Source organism: Schistocerca cancellata, chromosome 12, assembly GCF_023864275.1.
Source record: "Schistocerca cancellata isolate TAMUIC-IGC-003103 chromosome 12, iqSchCanc2.1, whole genome shotgun sequence".
Lineage (NCBI taxonomy): Eukaryota > Metazoa > Arthropoda > Insecta > Orthoptera > Acrididae > Schistocerca > Schistocerca cancellata.
In genome coordinates, this window is record NC_064637.1 from 18,313,853 (window position 1) to 18,337,646 (window position 23,794).

The 23,794-nt window shown below is 42.0% G+C and overlaps 1 protein-coding gene across 1 annotated transcript in view; it reads right to left on the reverse strand.

Moving 5' to 3' along the window:
- LOC126109833 (molybdenum cofactor sulfurase 2) overlaps nt 1–23,794 on the reverse strand; it is a 143,791-nt gene that overhangs the window by 53,026 nt on the left and 66,971 nt on the right. The window contains exons 8-9 of the mRNA XM_049914893.1: nt 17,306–18,213; nt 10,374–10,606 (exon numbers count right to left, since the gene is read on the reverse strand). Coding sequence (XP_049770850.1) covers nt 10,374–10,606; nt 17,306–18,213 — 1,141 coding nt within the window. The remainder of the gene's footprint in view (nt 1–10,373; nt 10,607–17,305; nt 18,214–23,794) is intronic.

Sequence of the window (23,794 nt, forward strand, 5' to 3'; positions counted from 1 at the left end):
AGGACAACAGTGGACAAAAGGAAGATGGAGGAGAACCTCCTTTGGGATCTGAAATGGTTGCTGTATAGTCCAGGGATTGCTGACTAGAGGTATGTTTAACTTAACCACAAAAAAATGTAATCCAAAACTTTAAACACATTTTTCTCGAAACTGTCATTTTCAAGTTTGTGGGAAACATAAGTTGAGAATGGTACATATTATTTCAATCAGAATTTGATACCAGCATTCTAAATGGACTTCACTATCAGTGTAAATCGCCATTTTGTCATATCTTCAAAAGTCTATTTTCGGAGCACATTTTTGTCCTAATTCTTTGGGCGAAGAAAATGACGCCCCATCCCCACCACCCTCCCATTTTTTTTAATACGTCACCATTTTGCTAGAACATAATATTCAATATATGCTGATACAAAATGGAATAAAACTATATCATAAGATTTAGCATTACTCTCTTTTACTTGAAAAAGAAAATCACAAAAATGACCTATTTTTTTTGCCTTCAAAGAGAGCTACCCCCTTAAGTGGCAAATATAGAATCCTCACCATATTAAAAGAAAATTGAAAACATACTTCATTAGTTAATCTTTCTAAAAATTAACAGAAAATGTAATTGAGATACTGACAATATAAGGAACAGTTATATTGCTACTTACCATAAAGATGAGACGTTAAGTTGTAAACAGGCAGAACTGAGAGACACTTACACAATAGCTTTTGTCCACAGCCTTAATCACAAATGAAAAACACACTCATTCATTCACACAAGAAAGCGCACATCATGCGCAACTGACCACTATTTGCGGCAGCTCGGACCGGATACAACTCTCGTGTGAAGCAAAGCAGCAATCTAGAGAGGGCAGAAAAGGGGAAGGTTCAAAAATGGCACTGTGGGAGTTAACACCTGAGGTCATCATTCCCCTAGAACTTAGAACTACTTAAACCTAACTAACCTAAGGACATCACACACATCCACGTTCGGGGCAGGATTCGAACCTGCGACCGTAGCGGTCACGCGGTTCCAGCCGAAGTGCCTAGAACCGCTAGGCCACAGCGGCTGGCAGAAGGGAAAGGGATAGCAGTGTATGGATGTGGGGAGAGAGGAATACTATCTGGTGGAGCATTATCAGGAGATTGTCAGGCAGGGATGTGGGGGGAAAAGGTGCAAAAAAGGAGAGGAGCAGGGAAAGAGGGCCGGGTATTGGAAGAGAGAGTGGGAGATGAGAATAGGGAGGACAGGACAGGACAGAGGGGGCAGAAACTGGTGGATGGAGGGTAAGAGAACAGTATGTCACATCACTGTAGGTCGAGGCCAGAATAATTTTGAGAGTGGAGAATGTGTTGTAATAACACCTACCTGCACAATCCAGAAAATCTGGTGGTGCAAGAGAGGATCCAGATGGCTCTGTTAGTGAAGCAGTCATTGAAATCAAACTTCACTACCCAAGCCATCTGGATCCTCCCCTCTGATGTGTACAGATGGGATTTTTCCTTACAATACATCCTCCACTTTGAAATTCTCCCGGTCCCAGTGTACTGTAACCTACTGTCACCACACCCTCCACCCAACAGTTTACACTCCCCATGTCTTATTATCTCCTCTGTATTCTTGTCCCGTCACCCTCTGCCGACACACCTGCCTGACTTCACTTCCCCACCCTACAGCCTCCTGACACTGCGCCTGTTGGCATTCTAGTCACTGCACATTCCACCAGACAGTGTTCCTTCCCCTTACCAACCCCCACCCTCCACCCCCCTCCCCCAGTACAGGTTGCTGCTTCTGTTCCACATAACTGCTGCATTACAGTCCTAGATGCCAGAGATGGAGGTCATGTGTGCATGAGGTGTGCTTGCTTGTATGAATGAATGAGAGAGAGAGAGTGTGTGTGTGTGTGTGTGTGTGTGTGTGTGTGTGTGTGTGTGTGTGTGTGTTTCCTTTTCTGACAAAGGCTGTAGCCAAAAGCTAATGTGTTTCTTTTAGTTGTGCCTGTCTCCAACATAATGTGTCATCTTTACAGTAAGTAGCAGTCTATTTTTTCCTTACATGTTGATATTCCAATACGGAGTTTCTATTGTGTCGTTGAAAGATTGAGAAGTTCTGTTAGTTTCATGGCAAGTATCTGTGTTCACTGTAAAGCTGCTTATAATATTAATGTACTATACACATAACTCAATATTTACAGATGTCGCTAACTATTTTCTTTGATAAATACCAGTGTTGTCAGACAGGTATCAAGCTGTCAATAAAAGATGAACAGCGGCTGTTTAGTACAACTGAAGAGGTAGCAGGATTTTTTCCCAAAGCAGCAGCTTCCTTCCAAATTTACTAGAACAACTTCAAGCAGTGTAGTAACCTGCCCGGATAGCTACACACGTTAACATACCACTTCTGCGATTTGGGGGTGCACGCCAGCCCCAGATTGAATCCAATCGGCAGATTAACAACGAGTGCCAGTGTCCCAGCCAGCCTGCATGTGAATTTTAGGTTGTTTCTCATATCTGACTTGGTGAATACTGGGTTGCTGGCCACGGCCAACCTCAGATACACAACTCAGTACGATTTCAAAAATGTGCTCACACTTTGACAGGAATTACGCCACAGATGAAAGGAGTGAATCAGAGCTGCAGAAATATGTACAGGCAAATAGACACACATGTGTCGAACGCACGACCACCCAGGCAAACTGAGATGCTACCGACAGTGAATTCTCGATGACCGTTCAGTGAATGTTGCTCTGTTCGGGCCTCCGCTGCACGTGCCCGGTTCACCCGTGCTGTCAGCTCCTCATCAGTGACAAAGGCTGGAATTTGCACACTGATACTGCTACTATATGTACACCGAGTGATGACAGGTGGCCGTTTCAGATCAGTCACATTTTACGTTCCACCGGACAGATGGCCGTCGGTGTGGTCGGCCCTGCGACAATCGTCGGAAGAGTCTAGGCTGGAGTGGGGAGCATTATGCTCTGGGGAATGTTTTTGTGGCATTCCCTGTCATTCTGAAAGGCACAGTTGATTAACACAAATACACATCTATCACTGGAGACCGTGCTGACCCATAAACAAAATTCACGTTTCCTCTGCACAAAGACATCTACCAGCAGGACAATGCAATGTGTCACACAGCTCGCAGTGTACACGAGTGGTTCGCAGAGCCCCACAATGAGTTTACTGTACTCCCCTCGCCACCAAACTCCCAAATTTAAACACGACTGACAATCTTTGGGACCACCGATTGAGCTTTTCGTGCCATGGATCCTCACCTGAGCTGGCCACAGCACTGGAGTCAGCTTAGCTCCACACCCCTGTCGGTACCTTCCAGAACTTCACTGACTTATCCTTCGTTTCTCATAAAGTAATCTGCACAGCAAAAGAATTTGACAGGTAGTCATATTAATGTGACTCAGCAGTGTAGGCTGACCCTACGTATGTACTGTGCTATGTGTTTTTCTCCTTTTATGTAGCAGACAATTGAAAACTGATACAAAATCTGACAGACAATCATGCACCTCAAAGTAAAAATAAATAAACTACAGCAAACATGTTAGGACGACGTTGTTGTTGTTGTTGTTGTTGTGGTCTTCAGTCCTGAGACTGGTTTGATGCAGCTCTCCATGCAACTCTATCCTGTGAAAGCTTCTTCATCTCCCAGTACTTACTGCAACCTACATCCTTCGGGATCTGCTTAGTGTATTCATCTCTTAGTCTCCCTCTACGATTTTTACCCTCCACACTGCCCTCCAATGCTAAATTGGTGATCCCTTGATGCCTCACAATATGCCCTACCAACTGATCCCTTCTTTTAGTCAAGTTTTGCCACAAATTTCTCTTCTCTCCAATTCTATTCAACACCTCCTCATTACTCATGTGATCTACACAAATAATCTTCAACATTCTTCTGTAGCACCACATTTCAAAAGCTTTTATCGTCCACGTTTCACTTCCATACATGGCTACACTCCATACAAATACTTTCAGAAATGTCTTCCTGACACTTAAATCTATACTCGATGTTAACAAATTTCTCTTCTTCAGAAACGCTTTCCTTGCCATTGCCAGCCTACATTTTATATCCTCTCTACTTCGACCATCATCAGTTATTTTGGTCCCCAAATAGCAAAACTCCTTTACTACTTTAAGTGTCTCATTTCCTAATCTAATTTCCTCAGCATCACCCGACTTAATTCGACTACATTCCATTATCCTCGTTTTGCTTGTTTTGATGATCATCTTATATCCTCCTTTCAAGACATTGTCTATTCCGTTCAACTGCTCTTCCAAGTCCTTTGCTGTCTCTGACAGAATTACAATGTCATCGGTGAACGTCAGTTTTTATTTCTTCTCCATGGATTTTAATACGTACTCTGAATTTTTCTTTCATTTCCTTCACTGCTTGCTCAATATACAGAATGAATAACATCGGGGAGAGGCTACAACTCTGTCACACTCTTTTCCAAACCACTGCTTCCTTTTCATGCCCCTCGACTTTTATAACTGCCATCTGCTTTCTGTACAAATTGTAAATAGCCTTTCGCTCCCTGTATTTTACCCCTGCCACCTTTAGAATTTGAAAGAGAGTAATCCAGTCAACATTGTCAAAAACTTTCTCTAAATCAACAAGTGCTAGAGATGTAGGTTTGCCTTTCCTTAATCTTTCTTCTAAGATAAGTCATAATGTCACTATTGCCTCGCGTGCTCCAATTATTCACGATATTATTCATGAAAAAATGCTAATTTGTATTTTCCATGGTTGCTCCAAAATGTTCCAGGCAAATGCAAGACATCTTGTTGTCAGAGGTCTCCTTTCCCTTCCCTCACCCGTAGCTAAAAAGAGTATGCACACAGAAATGTTGTGCATGCAAGTAGGTAAAAACTTTTGTACTACTACCACCTTTGTCACACACTGCACACTCAAGCTGTTCCCTTTCATGACAACTAACAATGCTGGGGTATGTGGCTTGAAAGATACTGTTTCCATTTACCACCATCTCTCAAAATATGTATGAACATGGACTGATTCTGGTATCACTTATTAATATAATATTTATTGTGGTCACTTTATATCACCTGTTGTGAACATGTGAACAATACAACGGCAAAATCACCACCACACGCTTACTCTCACGAAAGTCAATGCCACAAAGCAGTCAGGAACAGCACAGTGACGCTACTGGTTGCGCCATCACACAGGATACTCCCTGTTCCTGCTGTGCATCTCGACATCACTTGCCTTCTCAGAAGTATGCTACTCTAAAACTTTTAAAATGTAGGAAATTTTTATACATACACAAGTTATTGCCATTATCAGTTAATTTCACTACATAATTTCATTGTTCTGCATTTTATTAATGTTTCTTTTTCTTTCAGTGCATTACAAGGAACCATTTGGGAATCATGAATGAAAATATACAATTTTGTCTGGGTGTCTTAGTTCTCAGTTTCAACTAAATCCATATTAACTGTTTCCAAGAATTGAGGCATCAATCCAATCGATATTACTACACAGAAAAGTACAGTGTTCACAATGAGATTTAGTGTCACCTAGTGGAACTGTGACTCACTGAGGAAAGTACAAGGGCCATTGTATAAAGAATGATGGTACTTCTCAAAGTAGTCTCCCATGAATGTAATGCACTTGGAAACCATTTTTTGAGAGGTCCTTCAAAATCGCCTCCACAGCCTTTATCACTGCTTCCGATGACTGATAATGCCTCCAATGAAGGTGTTTCTTCATGTTAGGGAATAGAAAAAAGTCGCATGGGGCTAAATCTGGACTATAAGGAGGGTGAGGGATGAACTTCACATTGATTTTTGCAAGATATTCAGAAACAACATTGGCAAAATGCGACTGTGCATTATCATGGTGCAGCATCCACCCTGCTTCATGCAAATGTGGTCTTTTGCGCCTGATATGGACTTGCAATGTTTTCAGGACATCCCTGTAGTATTGTCCAGTTACTGATCTGTGTGCAGGTACAACATGCTGATAAACCATTCCATGAAGATCAAAGAATGAAATAACCATAACTTGCCCAGAAGAAGCAATGAATTTTGCTTTTTTCGGAGTTGGTGATGAAGGAGATTTCCACTCTGAGCTTTGCTGTTTGCTCTCAGGATCAAAATGATGTAGCCAAGTTTCATCAGCAGTGATTACATTTGAATGAAACTCTGGAACTTCCTCTAACATCAACTTTAACTGCACGCAGACCTGCACGTGAATGTCCTTTTTGTTCAGGAATCGACAGTCTTGGAACCCATCGCACACAAACACGTGCCGTGTGTAATTTCTCTGTCACCAACGTGTGGGTGGCACCCATTGAAATGTTCAGTACTTGAGAAAGTGATCTTAAGGTAATTCATCAATCCTCTCTCACAATGACAGCATCATTGTTGATGTTTTCTTCCATAAGAGCAGAAATTGGAGCACCGGGTCCATCTTCCTTTGAAATTGATTGTCTCTCCTCTTCAAACATTTTAAACCACCTCCGAGCTGTGCTATAGGGAGGAACAGACTCTCCATAGGCCTCCTGTAACATTGTATAGGACTCAGTTGAAGATTTGTTGAGACAAAAGCAGAGTTTCAAAGCCGCATTTTGTTCCACGCGTGTTACCTCCATTGCAGTGGTAGGCGATACTGAACATGTCTGACCTTCACAGGTGGGAACCAGGAGTCCCAACAATGAGACTACTACAGCATGTTTGTTGCACATTAAACTAACAGACTATTGTAAGATTAAATTTTTGCGGAAGAAATTATTACCGCAAAACAATTATGATCATTCTTTACTGAACAGCCCTCGTATATTAAAAACAGCAGAGAGGAACGAGGAATCATTCTAGTGTCAGTACAGATCCCAAATGGCGAAATCTGTGACTCTGACATAGGGCATATAGTTGTGACCCAGCACCTGCAAATGAGCATCTCAGAAACAATGAAGCTAGTCCACTGTCTGTGCGCTGCTGTTTTGAGAGTCTATGAAAAATGTTTGAATAACAATCAAACCACAAGTCAGTGACACGGTATCAGACATCCAGACGCCATCACAGAATGTAGAGGTCGGAAGCTTTCCTGCTCAATAAAGTGGAATGGGCAATGATCTGGTGAAGGTACAAGCGTTTCACAGCACACCATACAGCACACACTGTTGAACACGGGCCTCTCTGCAGCATACCTACATGTCAATCTAATGACACAGTCAATTACTACTGCAGTCAGCACGGAAGAAGAGTGGCGCGTTTCGTCACAGGGTTATTTGGTAACCGTGATAGCGTTACGGAGATGTTTAACAAACTCAAGTGGCAGACTCTGCAAGAGAGGCGCTCTGCATCGCGGTGTAGCTTGCTCGCCAGGTTTCGAGAGGGTGCGTTTCTGGATGAGGTATCGAATATATTGCTTCCCCCTACTTATACCTCCCGAGGAGATCACAAATGTAAAATTAGAGAGATTAGAGCGCGCACAGAGGCTTTCAGACAGTCGTTCTTCCCGCGAAACATACGCGACTGGAACAGGAAAGGGAGGTAATGACAGTGGCACGTAAAGTGCCCTCCGTCACACACCGTTGGGTGGCTTGCGGAGTATAAATGTAGCTGTAGATGTAGATGTAGAATCATCGAGATTAGACTGTGGAGCAATCGAAATGAGTCACCCAGTCAGACAACACCATGTTGACAGTCGAGTCCGGATATGCCATTGTCGAGGCAAGTGGCCCTTCAAAGCGTGCAGCGTGCTATCGATGCAGGCCGGCGGCAGTAGTACTGCGGTACAAGTGACAGTCACCTGAGCTTCCACAGGACCTGTGGTAGTAATTGAAGGAACCGTGACAGCTGTGGACTGCATGAATATTATTGCGGATGACCTGCATCCCTTCACACTCTACTTCTTCCCTACGGCGAAGGCATCTCCCAACCTGATGATAACTGTCCATGTCACAAGACCAGAATCATGCTACAGGGGTTTGAAGAGCATAGTATTTGACTCACACTGATGTCTTGGCCACCAAATTCACCTGATGGAACACGTCTCATGACCCACCTGTTGACAATTTATGGAAATTGTGAGATCTGTGCATAGACATCTATATAGACATCTACATCTACATCTACAACCATACTCTGGAAACCACTGTGAAGTGTATGGCAGAGCGTACATCAAATTGTGCTACTTAAATTAGGGTTTCCTCCAATTCTACTCACATATGAAGGGTGGGCAGAATGAGTGTTTGAATACCTCCTGTGCATGCCATAATTAATGTTACCTTGCCCCACGACACCTATGTGAGCAGTATGTGACAGCTTGCAGTATATTCCTAGTTATTATTTAAAGTTGGTTCTCAAAACTGAGTAAGTAAACTTCCTAGTGACGGTTTACGTCTATGTTCATGAGAGTGCCAGTTGAGTTCCCCTGTTAGTGCTGTTTGGTGTGGGTCCTACACACTTTTCAAAGGCGGACTGACACACTATTAAGCAGGTGGCATTAAGAGATATTTGAAACTGAAAGCAACAACAGGCACGGAGATTCCATGCCACCAAAGTTTTTCACAGTGGTCCTACTAGAGATACTTTCAAAACATTACACTGGGAAAACAAAAAAGGCATGTGTGTTAATGGCACAAATCTGACCCACCTTCATTTTACAGATGACACTGTGCTATCTGCCCCTAATTCTGATAAGCTTCAATAATAACTTAAAACAGTTAAAAGAACTAATTACAGAAAAAGGCCTGAAAATGTAACAGTAAAATAAAGTATAACCAGATTAGAAAACTGCAGAAATGAAGTGCTACAACAGGGTGATAAGTTTTTGTACATATTGAAGCAGGAGGCAACAACTGGATGGAGAACAAAATAAATCAACAACCAGAAGAGAAAAAATGGTCTTGATTGTTTTTGGTAAAATTTCAAACGTCTGAAAAAAGTAATTACAACAGTAATGAGTTATGGCACTGAGCCATGACCTTTTAATGTGAAAATCAATCAAAACCTGATGGTTGCTGAGTAACAGAAAGTGGCATGTTGGTAATTATTAGGAGGTACAGAAAAGCAAAAAATGAATCTGGGAACAGACTCAAATAGAAAATGCACTGAAACATCTCGGAGGCATCCTTTATCCGGCGTTCAATGTCCAATAATGATGATGATGCAATAACAGAGTTAATGATGATTTGTTTACAGGGAGTTCTCTTTGGCACCGGCTCCTTACATAGCTCTCATTTATCTCAAATCTCATGCCTGACACAAAGACACGAGCAACTGCGAAAAAAAAAAGAAAAAGAAAAAAACACTGGTGACTCCTGCATATAAGAAGGGTAAAATAATGGACCCAAAAAATTACAGTCCAATATCCTTATCTATGGTTTGCTGCAGAATTCCTGAGCATATTGTAAGTTCAAATATAATCAGTTCCCTTCAGACTTCCATCCACAAATCTGCATGGTTTTAGAAAGTATCAATTGTGGCTGAGAATTTCTATTTTGTGTGACAAATGGCAGCTTCCACAAATCAGCATGGATTTAGGAAGCATTGTTTATGACTGTTGGAGGAAACAGGAGAATTTCTGCTTGGTCTGAAAAATGGCAGCTCCCTCTACATCTAGAAAAATGCAAATTAATACAAGTAAGTAGGAAAAATTATCCCATAATTTTCAAATACAGTATTAGTGGTGTGCTGCTTGACAGAGTCACGGTGAGATAAAACATCAACGTGTGACACTGCACAGCGATATGAAATGGAATGAGCATGTAAGGTTGGTAGTATGGAAGGCTAATGCTTGCATCAGTTTATTGGGAGAATTTTAGGGAAGTGTGGCTCAACCGTGAAGGAGACTGCATCGTAACACTAAAGCAACCCGTTCTTCAGTACTTGTCTAGTGTTTGGGATCCCCAGCAGGTCTGACTGAAAGAAAGACATCGAAGAATTCAAGTGCATGCTGCTAGATTTGTTAGGAGTATGTTCAATCAACACAAGAGTACTATGGAGATGCTTCGTGAACTTAAATGGGAATCCCTGGAGGGATGAAATTGTTCTTTTCACAAAATACTATTGAGAAGATTTTGAGTACCAGTACTTGCAGCTGACTCCAGAATGATTCTACTGCTGCTAACGTGCACTGCATGCGAGGAATGTGAATGCAAGGTAAGAAAAATTAGAGCTCATAATGGGGCATACAGACAATTGTTCTTTCCTTTCTCCATTTTTGAGTGAAACAGAATAGTAATAGCGCCACATGCCATGCACCGTACACGGTTCACAGAGTACATATGTAGCTCTTGATGTAGAATGATTGTGTGTACGTTGTAATGTGTCCTACGACACTTCATGGTTAACACAGATGTCCAGCTGAAATATACTGGAAATCAGCTCAGCCTAGATGCACACACCTGGAAAGTGAAGCTGCAGGATCCTCCCGTCGACATCGACGTGAGGCACGATGAGGCACAGCCGGGGTTCCGTCTTCTGCGTGAGGGCCACCCCCGCAGACGTCACCACCATCCACTGCCGGTCGTAGGCCAGGCCGCGCGCACTCACCTGCCACGTCGGGACGGCCATGGCGCCGCACGACTTCACTGGGTACACGAAGATGTGCCTCAGTGTTGTGACTGTTTCAGATTTCCTGGGCAGAAAAGTGAGTCCTGCTTTATGTTTAACCACACATAACTGATCAGTACCTTCATCTATACTCTAATGACCACGACAAAGTGCATTATTGTACCGTACATTCTATTCACATATGGAGGAAGTTAAGAATGACAGCTTATATGTCTCTGTCACCACACTGCTGCCTCAAACTAAACCTGTTCCAAGCCAACTGCTTCATAGTTTGGTACAGTATGTGATCAAAAGTATCTGGACATCCTCCAAAAAATACATTTTTCATATTAAGTGCACTGTGCTGCCACCTACTACCAGGTACTCCATATCGGCGCCTCAGTAGACATCGTGAGAGAGCACAGACTTTGAACGTGGTCAGGTGATTGGGTGTCACTTGTGTCATACGTCTGTACGTGAGATTTCCACCCCTAAACATCCCTAGGTCCACTGCTTCCATTGTGATAGTGAAGTGAAAACATGAAGGGACATGTACAGCACAAAAGTGTACAGGCCGACTTCATCTGCTGACTGACAGAGACTGGTGACAGTTAAAGAGGGTTGTAATGTGTAATAGGCAGATATCTATCCAGACCATCACACAGGAATTCCAAACTGCATCAGGATACACTGCAAGTACTATGACAGTTAGGCGGGATGTGAAAAAAACTTTGATTTTGTAGTTGAGCAACTGCTCATAAGCCACACATCGTGCCAGTAAGCGCCAAACGATGCCTCACTCAGTTTACGGAGCATAAATATTGGACAATTGAACAGTGGAAAAACATTGTGTGGAGTGACGAATCACGGTACACAATGTGACGATCCGATGACAGGGTGTGGCTATGGCGAATGCCCGGTGAACATCATCTGCCAGTGTGTGTAGTGCCAACAGTAACATTCGGAGGTGGTGGTGTTATGGTGTGATCATGTTTCATATGGAGGGGGCTTGCATCCCTTGTTGTTTTGTGTGACACTATCACAGTACAGGCCTACATTGATGTTTTAAGCACCTTCTTGCTTCCCACTGTTGAAGACTAATTCGGGGATGGCAATTGCACCTTTCAATACCATCGAGCACCTGTTCATAATGCACAGCTTACGGCGGAGTGGTTACACGACAATAACATCCCTGTAATGGACTGGCCTGCACAGTGTCCTGACCTGAATCCTACAGAACATCTTTGGGATGTTTTGGAATGCCGACCGACATTGATACCTCTCCTCAGTGCAGTACGCTGTGAAGAATGGGCTTCCATTCCCCAAGAAACCTTCCAGCCCCTGATCGAATGTATGCCTGCGAGAGTGGAAGCTGTCATCAAGGCCAACACCATATTGAATTCCAGCATTACCGTTGGCGAGCACCACGAACTTGTAAGTCATTTTCAGCCAGGTGTCCGGATACTTTTGATCACATAGTGTATCTTCCTCTTTTCACTCAAACCAGTATTTTTATTATTCTCCTTTCTATTTTTCTTCTGTCCAGTTGTGTCTTTGATAACTATTACTAGAATTCCTTGTCATCACAGTATTTGTCCCACAACAGTTTTCTTAAGAAGGTTTAGGAGAGTTCTGTGTTCCCTTACCCATTCATTACTTGCCTGTCTTTCATTTATCTACACATTTAATTTCTTCATTCTGCCCAAAACCCACATCTCGAATACTTAAATTTTGTTCATTTCTCACTCCTTCATTGTCTGGTTTTCACAGCCATACAGAAAAACACTCCACACAAAGAAATTACTCAACCTTTGCCTGAACTCCACCACCATTTTGGTACATAATAATCATATCGTTTTCTGGAAAGCTTGCTTTGCTACAGCAATTCTTGATCTTATTTGTCTTTCACTTGCCCAGTTTTCAGTTATCTGTACTTACAGCCTGTTCAATTTGACCATATGTTGTTTCCACTTTTTCAATCCTCCTTCAAGTCTGGATGGTGTTCTTCAAAGACAGATTGATATACTGTGCATCCACACGGTGTCTCCGCAGTAGTGAGCCTCAGAAGTATCTCCTTTGAGGGGTGTAAGATTGGCAGCATGTTAAAATCTTGCCTGCACGTGTTCTGTGGACGGGGGTAGTAGTACTGCGTGTGCATTTCAGGTATCAGTTGTGTTACTGTCTAGTTCTTGGGTACGCCGAGTGTAGTGAGAATGCTTACTATTGTGAAGAGAGTATTTTTAGTGGAAGGGGTTTTCCGTGCAAGGGGAAACTTGATGGAGAAACATTATGGAGCGTGTGAGGTGGCAATTTAGATTGCATCTTCCTGCTTCACAGTGTCCGCACCGTGACACTGTGGGTGATTTAATTCGTAAATTCCAGACGACAGGTTCAGTTCGTCATGAACTGTGAACTGGTAAGTCCAAAATTTTAACAGAACAGAAGCTTGATGACACGTCAGATATTGTATTGCAGAGTCCAAAAAAATTAGTGAGGAGATTATTGCAAGAGACTTAAGTCCGTAAACTAAAGAACTCAGAATATATCTGTATAAAATTAGTGCTGTGCAACAATTACATTGTATGCACTGTGAGAAATGAATAGCATACCGTGAATGGTTTAAGAAATTTGTTAACTGACATGGAGTTGGTGTTTTAGATCAAACCTTTTCCACCGATGAGGCTTGACTTCACCTATCTGGCTACATTAGTTCCCAAAATTCATGAATTTCGTCACCAGGAAATCCACATGCCATTCCATACAGAGAAAATTCGAGTGGGCTGCCACAATGCAAGCAAACATTATAGAGCCGATCTTTTTCAATACTACCATCACTTCTTATGTCTATTGTTCCGAGATAATTTACCCATTTATTGCTCTGCTGAATGAAAATGAGATTAATCATTCATTTTTCCAACAAGACAATGCTACTGATCATACAGCACACCAGTTCCTATAACTTTTAGATGAAATATCTGGAGACAGAGTAATTACAAAAAAGTCTCTGGCCCCTTCACTCAGTCCCTCCCTGAATCTTTCCTTTGGGGCACAGCTAAAACATTTGTGTATGAAAATAACCCAAAGATGATAGATGAACTGAAGACAAAAATAATTGATTATCTGTATTCGATTACACAAGAAACACTGGCAAAGGTGTTTGCAAATAAATGTAAACGTGTTGAACTATGCTTCGAGAATGAGGAAAACATTTCCAGCATCTACTGTGATATTGGTGAGTACAGAGTATTTAATTGTAATGGATATAATCAGTTAATTTCATTGTTTTAATTGTAATAATTTTGAACACCATCTCCCAACATAACTGCAGCCACTAGTAGTGAATATCAGACCCTAGCTTATACAGCAACACAAACATTCTGTCAACATTACGCACCCTGCAAGTTGAGACACAGGGAGCTCACTGGTGCAGAGAGACTTTGCGGATGCACTGTACCTCCGAGCAATAACACGTCATTGGCAAATGTGATGCTGTTGATCTTCTGGCTTCTTAAGCTTACTCCTTCCTTCTCTACTATAGTGTCCTCATTATCAAGTATTCAGTATACACAGTAAACAGAATTGGTAAAAATATAACATCACTGTCTTACTCCTCTTTTGATTTCAGACAGGTTTGTTTTACCATTTATTAGCTTCAAAGACTCTGTGTAAGATGTTATGACCCTATGGCTGCAGTGGACTGCTACAGCAATCTAACTGCATCCTGCCCTGACTGCAGTTGATTGCTACAGCAGTTGAGCACTGAGCTGCCTGTGGAATGGTTGATAGCTATGGATGTTTTGACACTTATGCTTATAGACGTTTGGACACTCATGCTTGTTCATATGTTCACAGTTACACTGTGACTGAATATGAGGCCCATTTCATCGTAGTACCACTGGCGGACTTTCACCATACTGCATAAGTTCTTCCAAATGTAACATATGGCACTTCAATGTGCCGAATATGATATCATTGTCGGACATCAGCACTTGTGGCAGAATTATACAGTGCTTCGTAGTTTGCTATAAATCAAACCCACGTTGCTTATAACATAACCAGCTCTGCCTTATACATGTTTCGGAATATTCATTTCAAACCAAAGCACTTTTTCACTGTGTTAATGGAACTGCAAAAATAGTGCTTTATCTTATTCGTAGAGAGACCCATTTACAAACACAAAAGAAATGCTGCATAGTTAATGCTGCTGTAGTGAGAAAACAGTTAGGGAGTGTACGTCATGCCTAATTTCAGTATCACCCAAAATATGGGATCACATTTTCAGGAACTCAAAAGCAGCTATCAGCAAATTCAAACTGCAAAAAAGGGCCATCAGAATCATGTTTGGATTTAAACCTAGAGACTCATGTAAAGTATTGTTTAAGATATCTGGTATTTCTCCTTTACCATGCATCTACACTACGTAAATACTTGTATTCTTTAAAATAAATGTAATAGGTGAGGACGGTAAATTCCAAAAGAACTGCTATGTTCATGATCATTTTGCCTGATGAAATGAAAACTTACATACAACTCAACACAAACACACCACTGTGCCAAAACAGTGCTTTCCACACAGCAGTTAAATTTTGTTAACAAACTTCCTGAGAACATAAAAGCAAATACTGAGGCAAAAATCTTTGGAAATTCTTTAACACTACTGTGTGCGCCTATGTATAAAGTGCACTGACTACAAATAACTTTGTTTTTTAGTGTTTCATTGTTGTTTTATAACTGCAAGCCCATACTTTTCCTTCATTATTTCTTCAGCTAACTCAGTGATAAGTTGTGTTGTCATATGTCCAAGTGAGCAGCAGTAATATAAAATAAACAGTGAGTTATGACAGAGAAAATTTATGATCCAGTATTATGAAAAGAATAGTTGCTACTCACCATATAGCAGAGATGCTGAATCACAGATGGGCACAACAAAAAAAACTGCCACAAAATAAGCTTTCGGCCAACAAGGTCTTTGTCAAAAATAGACAAAATATACACACACACACACACACACACACACACACACACACACACACACACACACCATCACAGTCTCTGACAGCTGCAAGGAAATGACCCATATTCTGAACCAGTAGGAGAATACCACACTGAAGCAATTGTCTACATGATGATTAGTAATCAAATAAGCAGTTGGTTTGGACCTGATGCAACTATTCTGTTTAATGCTCTGAGTGGGTCATTTCTGTTTGGTAACACTCTTATGTGACATCAGAATGATACAGTGAAAGTTTATTTATATGTAAGTAGTGTACCACAGCTGTATGTGTCTAGTGTAATCCATGAAATAGTGCTAACATGTTCAAATGACTGTGAGCTGTGTAACTGAGGCAGAATGTGGGGAACAGCCCGGTATTCACTGCCTAAAAACCACACCCAGGCTGGTCGACATACTTTCCCTTGTTAATTCGCCGGGTGATTCGATACGGGGCCAGCACGCCTACCGAGTCCGGGAAGCAGTGCATTAGCAGTCTCGGCTACCCTGGCAGGTATTAACAACATAAAAATAACTATTATTTATGTGTGTATGTAATGTGTCAAGTACCCACTCGTGTTATAGAAAGTATCATGCCTGCTCCATTGAAGAACATTTAAAAGTATGAAGTGTATTATATAAATATTTACAGTTATTAAGTTTATTACCTATACTTAACAACAAAGATGCTGTAACTTACCAAACAAAAGCGTTGGTATGTTGATAGGAGACAATAAAAAAGACACAAACACACACACAAATTTCAAGCTTTCGCAACCCAAGGTTGCTTCATCAGGAAAGAGGGAAGGAGAGGGAAAGACGAAAGGATGTGGGTTTTAAGGGAGAGGGTCAGGAGTCATTCCAATTAGATATATTTTTCCCACATGGAATGTTTCCCTCTATTATATTTATTACATATACTCCTATTCTAATCCCACTCCACATCCCCTGCCACAGGGATCATAGCTCTGTGGAAAACACTGGTGCAAAACTTGTCCAATTCACCCACCCAGTACTTTCCACTCCAGTTCTGCCACAAGCTTATCCTACCCCATCAAACGATGGGCTTCCGGTGAAAGCAGCCGTGCCGTATACCAATTCTGCTGCAGAAGCTGTACAACCTTTTATGTTGTTCTGACTACCGACCAGCTGCCCACCAGCATAAATGGCCACCTCCAAACTGTTGCCAAGAACAAAGTTGACCACCCAGTTTCCCCTTCCTCTCTCCTGTCACCCACCAGCTCCTAATTCACTGCTCCACATTATCATCACTGTGTACTCCCCGCACCCCCCAACCAGTGCACTGCTAACTGCATTTCCAACTTTGTGCATCCAACCAGTACCATGTAGTGTGTGTGTGTGTGTGTGTGTGTGTGTGTGTGTGTACTCTAATCTGAGAAAGGATTTGCTCCAAAAGCTACCAAATTTTCTTTCTCTTTTATGTGCGCCTGTTGACGATTCAATATTTCTGCTATTCTGCGAGTGGTCTCTTTTACTCCAAAATTATTTAATTTCGTTGTTTCTATGGTAATGTGTACAGAGAAGACAGTTGCACTGTCAAGAAACTGGATAAAAATACATGAATATATAATCAATCAATCAATCTTTAACACACACACACACACACACACACACACACACACACACACACACACACATTATTCTGTGATGAAAGGCAAGTAAAACATTTCTCAAAATCTCAACTTACACTACAACTGGAGTGTCAGATGTTCTACTATTTGGCATGCAGGCTACAGCTCATTTGCAAGGCCAAAAAGAGAAAATTTTACTTACCCACTCACGGTCTGTAGCAGTTTTTCTGGCTGTACAGTCAGCTTACAACAGTTCTCTTCAGTTTCATTATTAGCATCAATACTGCTGGCACCTCTGAACACTTTGTTCCTCGGAGGTCGGAAAGAGGAAGCTACTACTTTCTGCTGAAAAATCACGCTGTCTCCATTTGCTTCTTCTTCAGAAGTGTTATTGTTTGTATCACTGCAAGACCGTGTGAGGTTTTCAGTGGTGGGCAAAGGGGAGAGATGTTTACAAGTTTCTGGACACAACACAATTTCCTGTTTAGGATCCTCCACACCACATATCCCTCTCGGACTGTCAAGCCTGTCAGCAAAACCTTGCACGTCACTGAAAGAGTCCGGAAGTACTCGAGGTTTCTCATCACTAAGAAGAGGAAGTGACTTCAGTTTTTTGACTTCACAGATCATTTCACCTGAGCATTTCTCACGATCCTGCTCAGGTACATCTGTGCACCAACTGCTCCCATTAACCAGGTTAAATTCTTTACCTGCACCACCATTTCCCTCTTCTCGGAAGCGACTAGATACTACTTTGTCTTTTTCACGTCTAGTAACGTAACTTGTGAAACTGTACTTTTCCACCTTCCCTGCTTCCTGAGCACTAATTAAGCTACGTGACAAAGGTTCTGTAGAATTCGGCACTGTGATGTCAAAACTGTTGGGTACACAACTGGAATCCACCTGGAATTTTTGCCTGTACAATGTAACAAACTCTGGCCACCATTTCGGAGTCTCGAAAATCGCCGGGCCTCGTACAAAAGCTGACTCCACCATCTCCAGAAACCTGTCGACATCGTGCTCGGTTGACATGTAGCCAAAGGATATGCGAACGGATCCGGTCGGCTGACCGTCTATAAGGTCTCTTTCGTCACCACATACGTGGCCTGCCTGAAATGGAGGTCAAACAATAAAATTACAGATTTTCCAGAAATGAGTAACATGACATAATTTTTATTACACACGCACACACACACACACACACACACACACACACACACACACACACACACACACACAAAGACACAGCACAAAGGAATTATCTGAATGAGACAGAAATCAGTAGACGTGATTTGAATGTACAGACAAACAAACAGTTACAGTTCCAGAAAAAATGAACGGTTTATTCAAGAGAAAGAGCTTCACAAATTGAGCAAGTCAGTAACATGTTTGTTCACCTCTGGCCTAATGCAAGCAGTTATTTGGCTTGACATGGATCAACAGAGTTGCTGGATGTCCACCTGAGGAATATCGTGCCAAATTCTATCCAACTGGCATGTTGGATCATCAAAATTCCCAGCTAGTTAGAGTGCTCTGCCCATAGTGCTCTAAATGTTTTCAATTGCGGAGAGATATAGTGATCTTGCTGGTCGAGGTACGGCTTGACAAGAATGAAAACGGCTTGACAAGCATGAAAACAGCTGGCCGAGCTACGTCTTGACAAGCATGAAAACAATCAGTAGAAACTCTCGTCAAGTGCGGGTGGACTTTATCTTTCTGAAATGTAAGTCCACAATAGCATGCCATTAAGGGCAAAAAAAAAATGGGGCATTGAATATCATCAATGTACTGCTGTGCTGTAAGGGTGACGCAGATGACAACCATAGAGATCCTGCTATGAAAAGAAATGTCACTCCACACCATCACAACTGCTTGTCAGGCGTAGGGTGCACGATAGTTATACTGGTATCCCACCACTGTCTAGCACATCTTCAGAAACGACTTTGGCCTCGATCTCACTGACTGTAGCAAAATTCTCTCATCATTTTGCAAGCTTTCTGTCACTCCATCTTGTCCTGTTAGGCAGAGCACAGTCAAATTATAAATGCTACTGCTAAGTGGCTTGAAATCCTCAGACTGCTGTCAATTCTAAATTCAGGAGCCAAATATTCGAGCTAAAGTTTACAGTTCATGAAGGATCCTGTAATTTTTCTTCAAAAGTACTCAAACTATGTACTACAAAGATAATAACAACAATGAAGTAGGGCTTAACTCTGGTTCTTCAAATTGAAGTGCAGAACCCAACACACACAGCTGGATGGTTGAAGGACTCTGTGAATCCTACAGTACTCAAAGTCGATCACAAAGTGGCTGCTCTCGTGACATCGGGCCTCATGTTACTCCCCTATTTGGAGTCTGGCCTTATTCTGCATGTATTTTCCTCTACAATAGATGCGTATGTGTCACAACTGGAGGCACATTACTTACATTATTATTATTATTATTATTATTATTACTACTACTACTACTGAGAATTTGATGTTATCCAGTTTCTGATCATTTTTCTTCAGCAGCGCTGGCATAAACATGATCACAGGATAATCTTTATCCGACTCTTTACACATACAGGCAAAGTTGAAGGTATTGGTGGCTAAGACTCTTGTCTGCATTTGCACTGAACAATGAATTTTTAGACAGTTTCAACAATATTTAAAGCAGGTGACATTAAAAATGATGTGGTAACAATGCTTCTCACTTCATTTTTAGGTATTAATCTCATCATCTTAACCGTATGATTATTTTTTGTCACTAGCAAAAAGGGGCAAGTCGGCTGAAAACTGGATGACTGGTATTGTGGGCCTCTGGGACAATTATACTGTTTCATCCTGTAAGTGCCAAAACCACACTAACTGCAATATGCCTATACCTGCATAATGTGCTACAGTGACCAAAGTCATGAGAGCCGTAGCACGGTGATGAACACAAGTTGCAAATATTCTAAGAGAATTTACTCATCCCATACAGATCATGGACAAGTAACAAGATCTCTTCTCAAAAGATGATGAAGAGATGTATAATTTATGGCATAGTACAAGACTTCTCTTTTGACAATGGTTGACTATGAAGGAACACTTTCTGAGCTCCTATGTTGCTGCTGGATGATACTATTCACTTGCCACTGTAGACCACCAGGAAAAGTTAACGTTCAATAGCAACAAAGGCATAAGCATGGTCATGGGTAATGTTTGTGTATAATGTGTTGACATTATCTCCCTATACACTGACATACCCACACCCACGGACTGGCTACTACTGAACACTATGTTTCCCAACATCTTATGGACTCCAGACCCTCCAATCTCATTTCTAATACACTTGACAAATTATATACTTATTTACGAGGTCTGTCTAAAAAGTAATCGACCTTTGGCCAGAAAAACATTTTGAATGCCTGACAGGGTTGGGACCCTAATCCCCTGCAAAGTGCTTGCACACACGTAGCCCACTGATCCTTCCACAGCTGGAAACACCTCTAGAAGTCTCCTTTTGGAATGGTGTTCAGCTCCGTCATCGTGTTCCGCATTATCTCTTCTTTACTCTCAAAATGAGATCCTTTCGGTATCAGTGGCTTCTTCAACTTTGGAAACAACCAGAAGTCGCAAGGAGCCATGTCTGGAGAGTAGAAGGTTGGCGAATGGCTGTAATTCCAGGTTTGGCCAAGAAATTTTTGATCAAATGGAATGAATGTGCAGGGGCACATTCTTGATGCAGTTGCCAGTTTTTTGCCACCCACATGTCTGGTCTTTTGCACTCAACTGCATCACAAAGTCGCCAGAGAACATCTTGATAGTACTCCTTTGTCACTGTTTGTCCTTCCAGTGTGTATTCATGATGCACATTTCCATGGATATCACAGAAGACAGTCAGCATCACACCTGCTGCACTTTCTCTGGCCTTGGAGACTTGGCATGCTTCCATTGCAATGACTGTCTTTTTGTTTCAGGGTCATACCCGTACAGCTGTGACTCATCTCCAGTTATCACAGTGTTCAGAAACCCAGGATCATTGTTGGTGGTGTCCAGAAGGTCCTGTGCAATGTCAAAACGGAGGTCTTTTTGTTCCGGCGACAACAACAGGGGCACAAATTTCGCAGACACTCGGCACATGTTGATGCTGTATCTTTGCTCAACACATTCATTCATCTTGAGAGAATCGGTAATCTGATGAACACATGGTGTAGCAACTCACTCAGTGACCGACAGGCAGCAACTGACATGCTGGAAGGCCAGGACAAAATTCACGCATGCGCATAAAGGTCTCTTCCTTTACTGTGTACAGTGGCGCCACACTATCATCTCTATTTTGTGCGGGAAAATCAAAGGTCAGATACTTTTTAGACAGATCTCGTATAACTATTTCTCCTGTGAGAGTAAGATATACAAATATATCTGCAGCTTGGCGATAGGCACCTCAGGGCCATGAAAGGCAACTGCCATTCCTCCACATCCCTAACACAATCTCTCTCACCTGCTTCACATTGTCCAATTCAGCCCAATGTGCCACTTTCCTGGAATTTGACCTCCTATCTGATCGGGTGGGACATGTTCTGAGACATCGAGGGATCACCAATTTAATATTGGAGGGCAGCGTGGAGGGTAAAAATCGTAGAGGGAGACCAAGAGATGAATACACTAAGCAGATTCAGAAGGATGTAGGCTGCAGTAGGTACTGGGAGATGAAGAAGCTTGCACAGGATAGAGTAGCATCGAGAGCTGCATCAAACCAGTCTCAGGACTGAAGACCACAACAACAACAACAACAACAACTGATTGCTGCATAAAAACCTCTAACCATTAACAGTACTACACATTGACAGCTGCCATACCCTGTACAGTAAAAAGTCTCTCCCATGTAGTCTGGCCAACCGTAGATGGTCCACCTGCAGTGACACATAACCCTTTTCCTAGAATGCTGAAAGTCCTACTAACACCATCACAGGACATTAGCTACAAATCCAGTCCACAAACAGATTTCAAATGTCTTTATCCTCCCACCAACCCCACGAACTAGCTGCAATGGAGCACACAGCTGTCTGCAATCGATGAGGGAGGGAAAGTGGGGGCACTGACTCCCCTGGAATTTGCAATAAAGAGTTTTTTATTCATTGCAGAATTCTCATACATTTTCACCAAATACAGTAATGCTTTCACCCCACACTCTTCACACCCACTTCAACCTTGTGACGGCCGGGACCTAGGCTGTGCTAGTCTGCAAATCACCATCCTTATCGATGGCATATCCAGACATTTTAATTTCTATGGCTGCTTTTATTATGCTGTACCCAAAATCCCTTCATTCTCATAGTGACAGACGTTTTATCAAATATAATTTGATGTCAATTTTCAAAAGTGTGTTCTGCTACAGCTGATCTTTGTGGATAGCATAGGCATAAGCACCTCTCATGTTCCATCCGGCTTTGCTCCACAGTGCATACTGTTTGGCCAGCTTAGCAGCAGCCACATTGACACGATATCTTATACTCTCCAGGCATTGTGGTGTGAGCCCTACATCGTTCTTCACAGGCCTCACGAACTGTTGTATTTTTGCTAGGAGCCTGAACACTGATGAAATATTATGTCTCTTTAGGAGCTGGCTGATCTTTCCTGACGCCGTGCCACATAAAGGCAAAAATGCAATTTTTTTGCTCTCTTCTTTGTCAGTGTGCATCTCACTAGAAATAGCCTGTGACACTTGGTGGTGACTGTAGCTATTTTCCTGGAAGCCTTTTCAAAGGTGGTGTAGTTCCAGTGGCAGATTTTCAGCATATGAGATGACTTCGGCACAGTGGATGAGGATCTCCAGAGCACCATGTTTTTGCGCCAGTAGGCGGTGGCTGAGAGCGTGCAGATTCCAATCTGTGTGCGCATAGTTTCTGAAGACACTGTGGCTTAGATGCCTATTCATTTTCAGTGAATTAGGAGATCAAGTCAAGGGAATGCACCATTTATCACTACTTCCATTGTAAACATAATGTGAATGCCATTCAGTTGATCTAAGAATTCTCCCAATTTATCACATCCATGCGGCTGGATGATAAATGTGTCATCAACATAATGCTAAAAGCAATTTGGCTTATTTTTGTCCAAAGTGATGTCTTCAGCTTTCTGCACGACTGGGTACAGATGGAGATAATGTACTTCCCATTGCCATGCCATTCAGCTGGTCGTCATACAGGAAATACGACAATGTCAGTGTGTGCTTAAACAGTCACATGATTTTCCTACCAAATAACTGGGAGAGAAGATCTATACAGTCTTTGACAGGAACACATGTAATAGGTAGACCACATCAAAATTGACTATTGTATGACCTCACCCAAGACACTGATATTTCATTCGGTTGATAAAATTGATGGTGTTCTTGATGTGATACTCACAGTGATCCACATGCAATGAAAGGAGGTTGGCCAGATGTTTTGTTTGTTGGTGTTCACAATAACGTGAAGACGACACTCCATTTTTGTGGATCTTTGGGAGCCCACAAAGTGTAGGTGGTCTCAGTGGCTGAGGGAGGAGATTCTTATTGGTGGCCTCTTCCAGTGATGACTGTTTTAGGAGCTTTGATGCCTTTCTCATTATTTTCAACACTGAATCCTGAGGTAGTTTCTGTTAGACATCTTCCTCGAGAATCGACTGAATTTTAGTGTTCTATTCAGTTCTGTTCGTTCAGAATGTCAGATGCACTGCCCTTG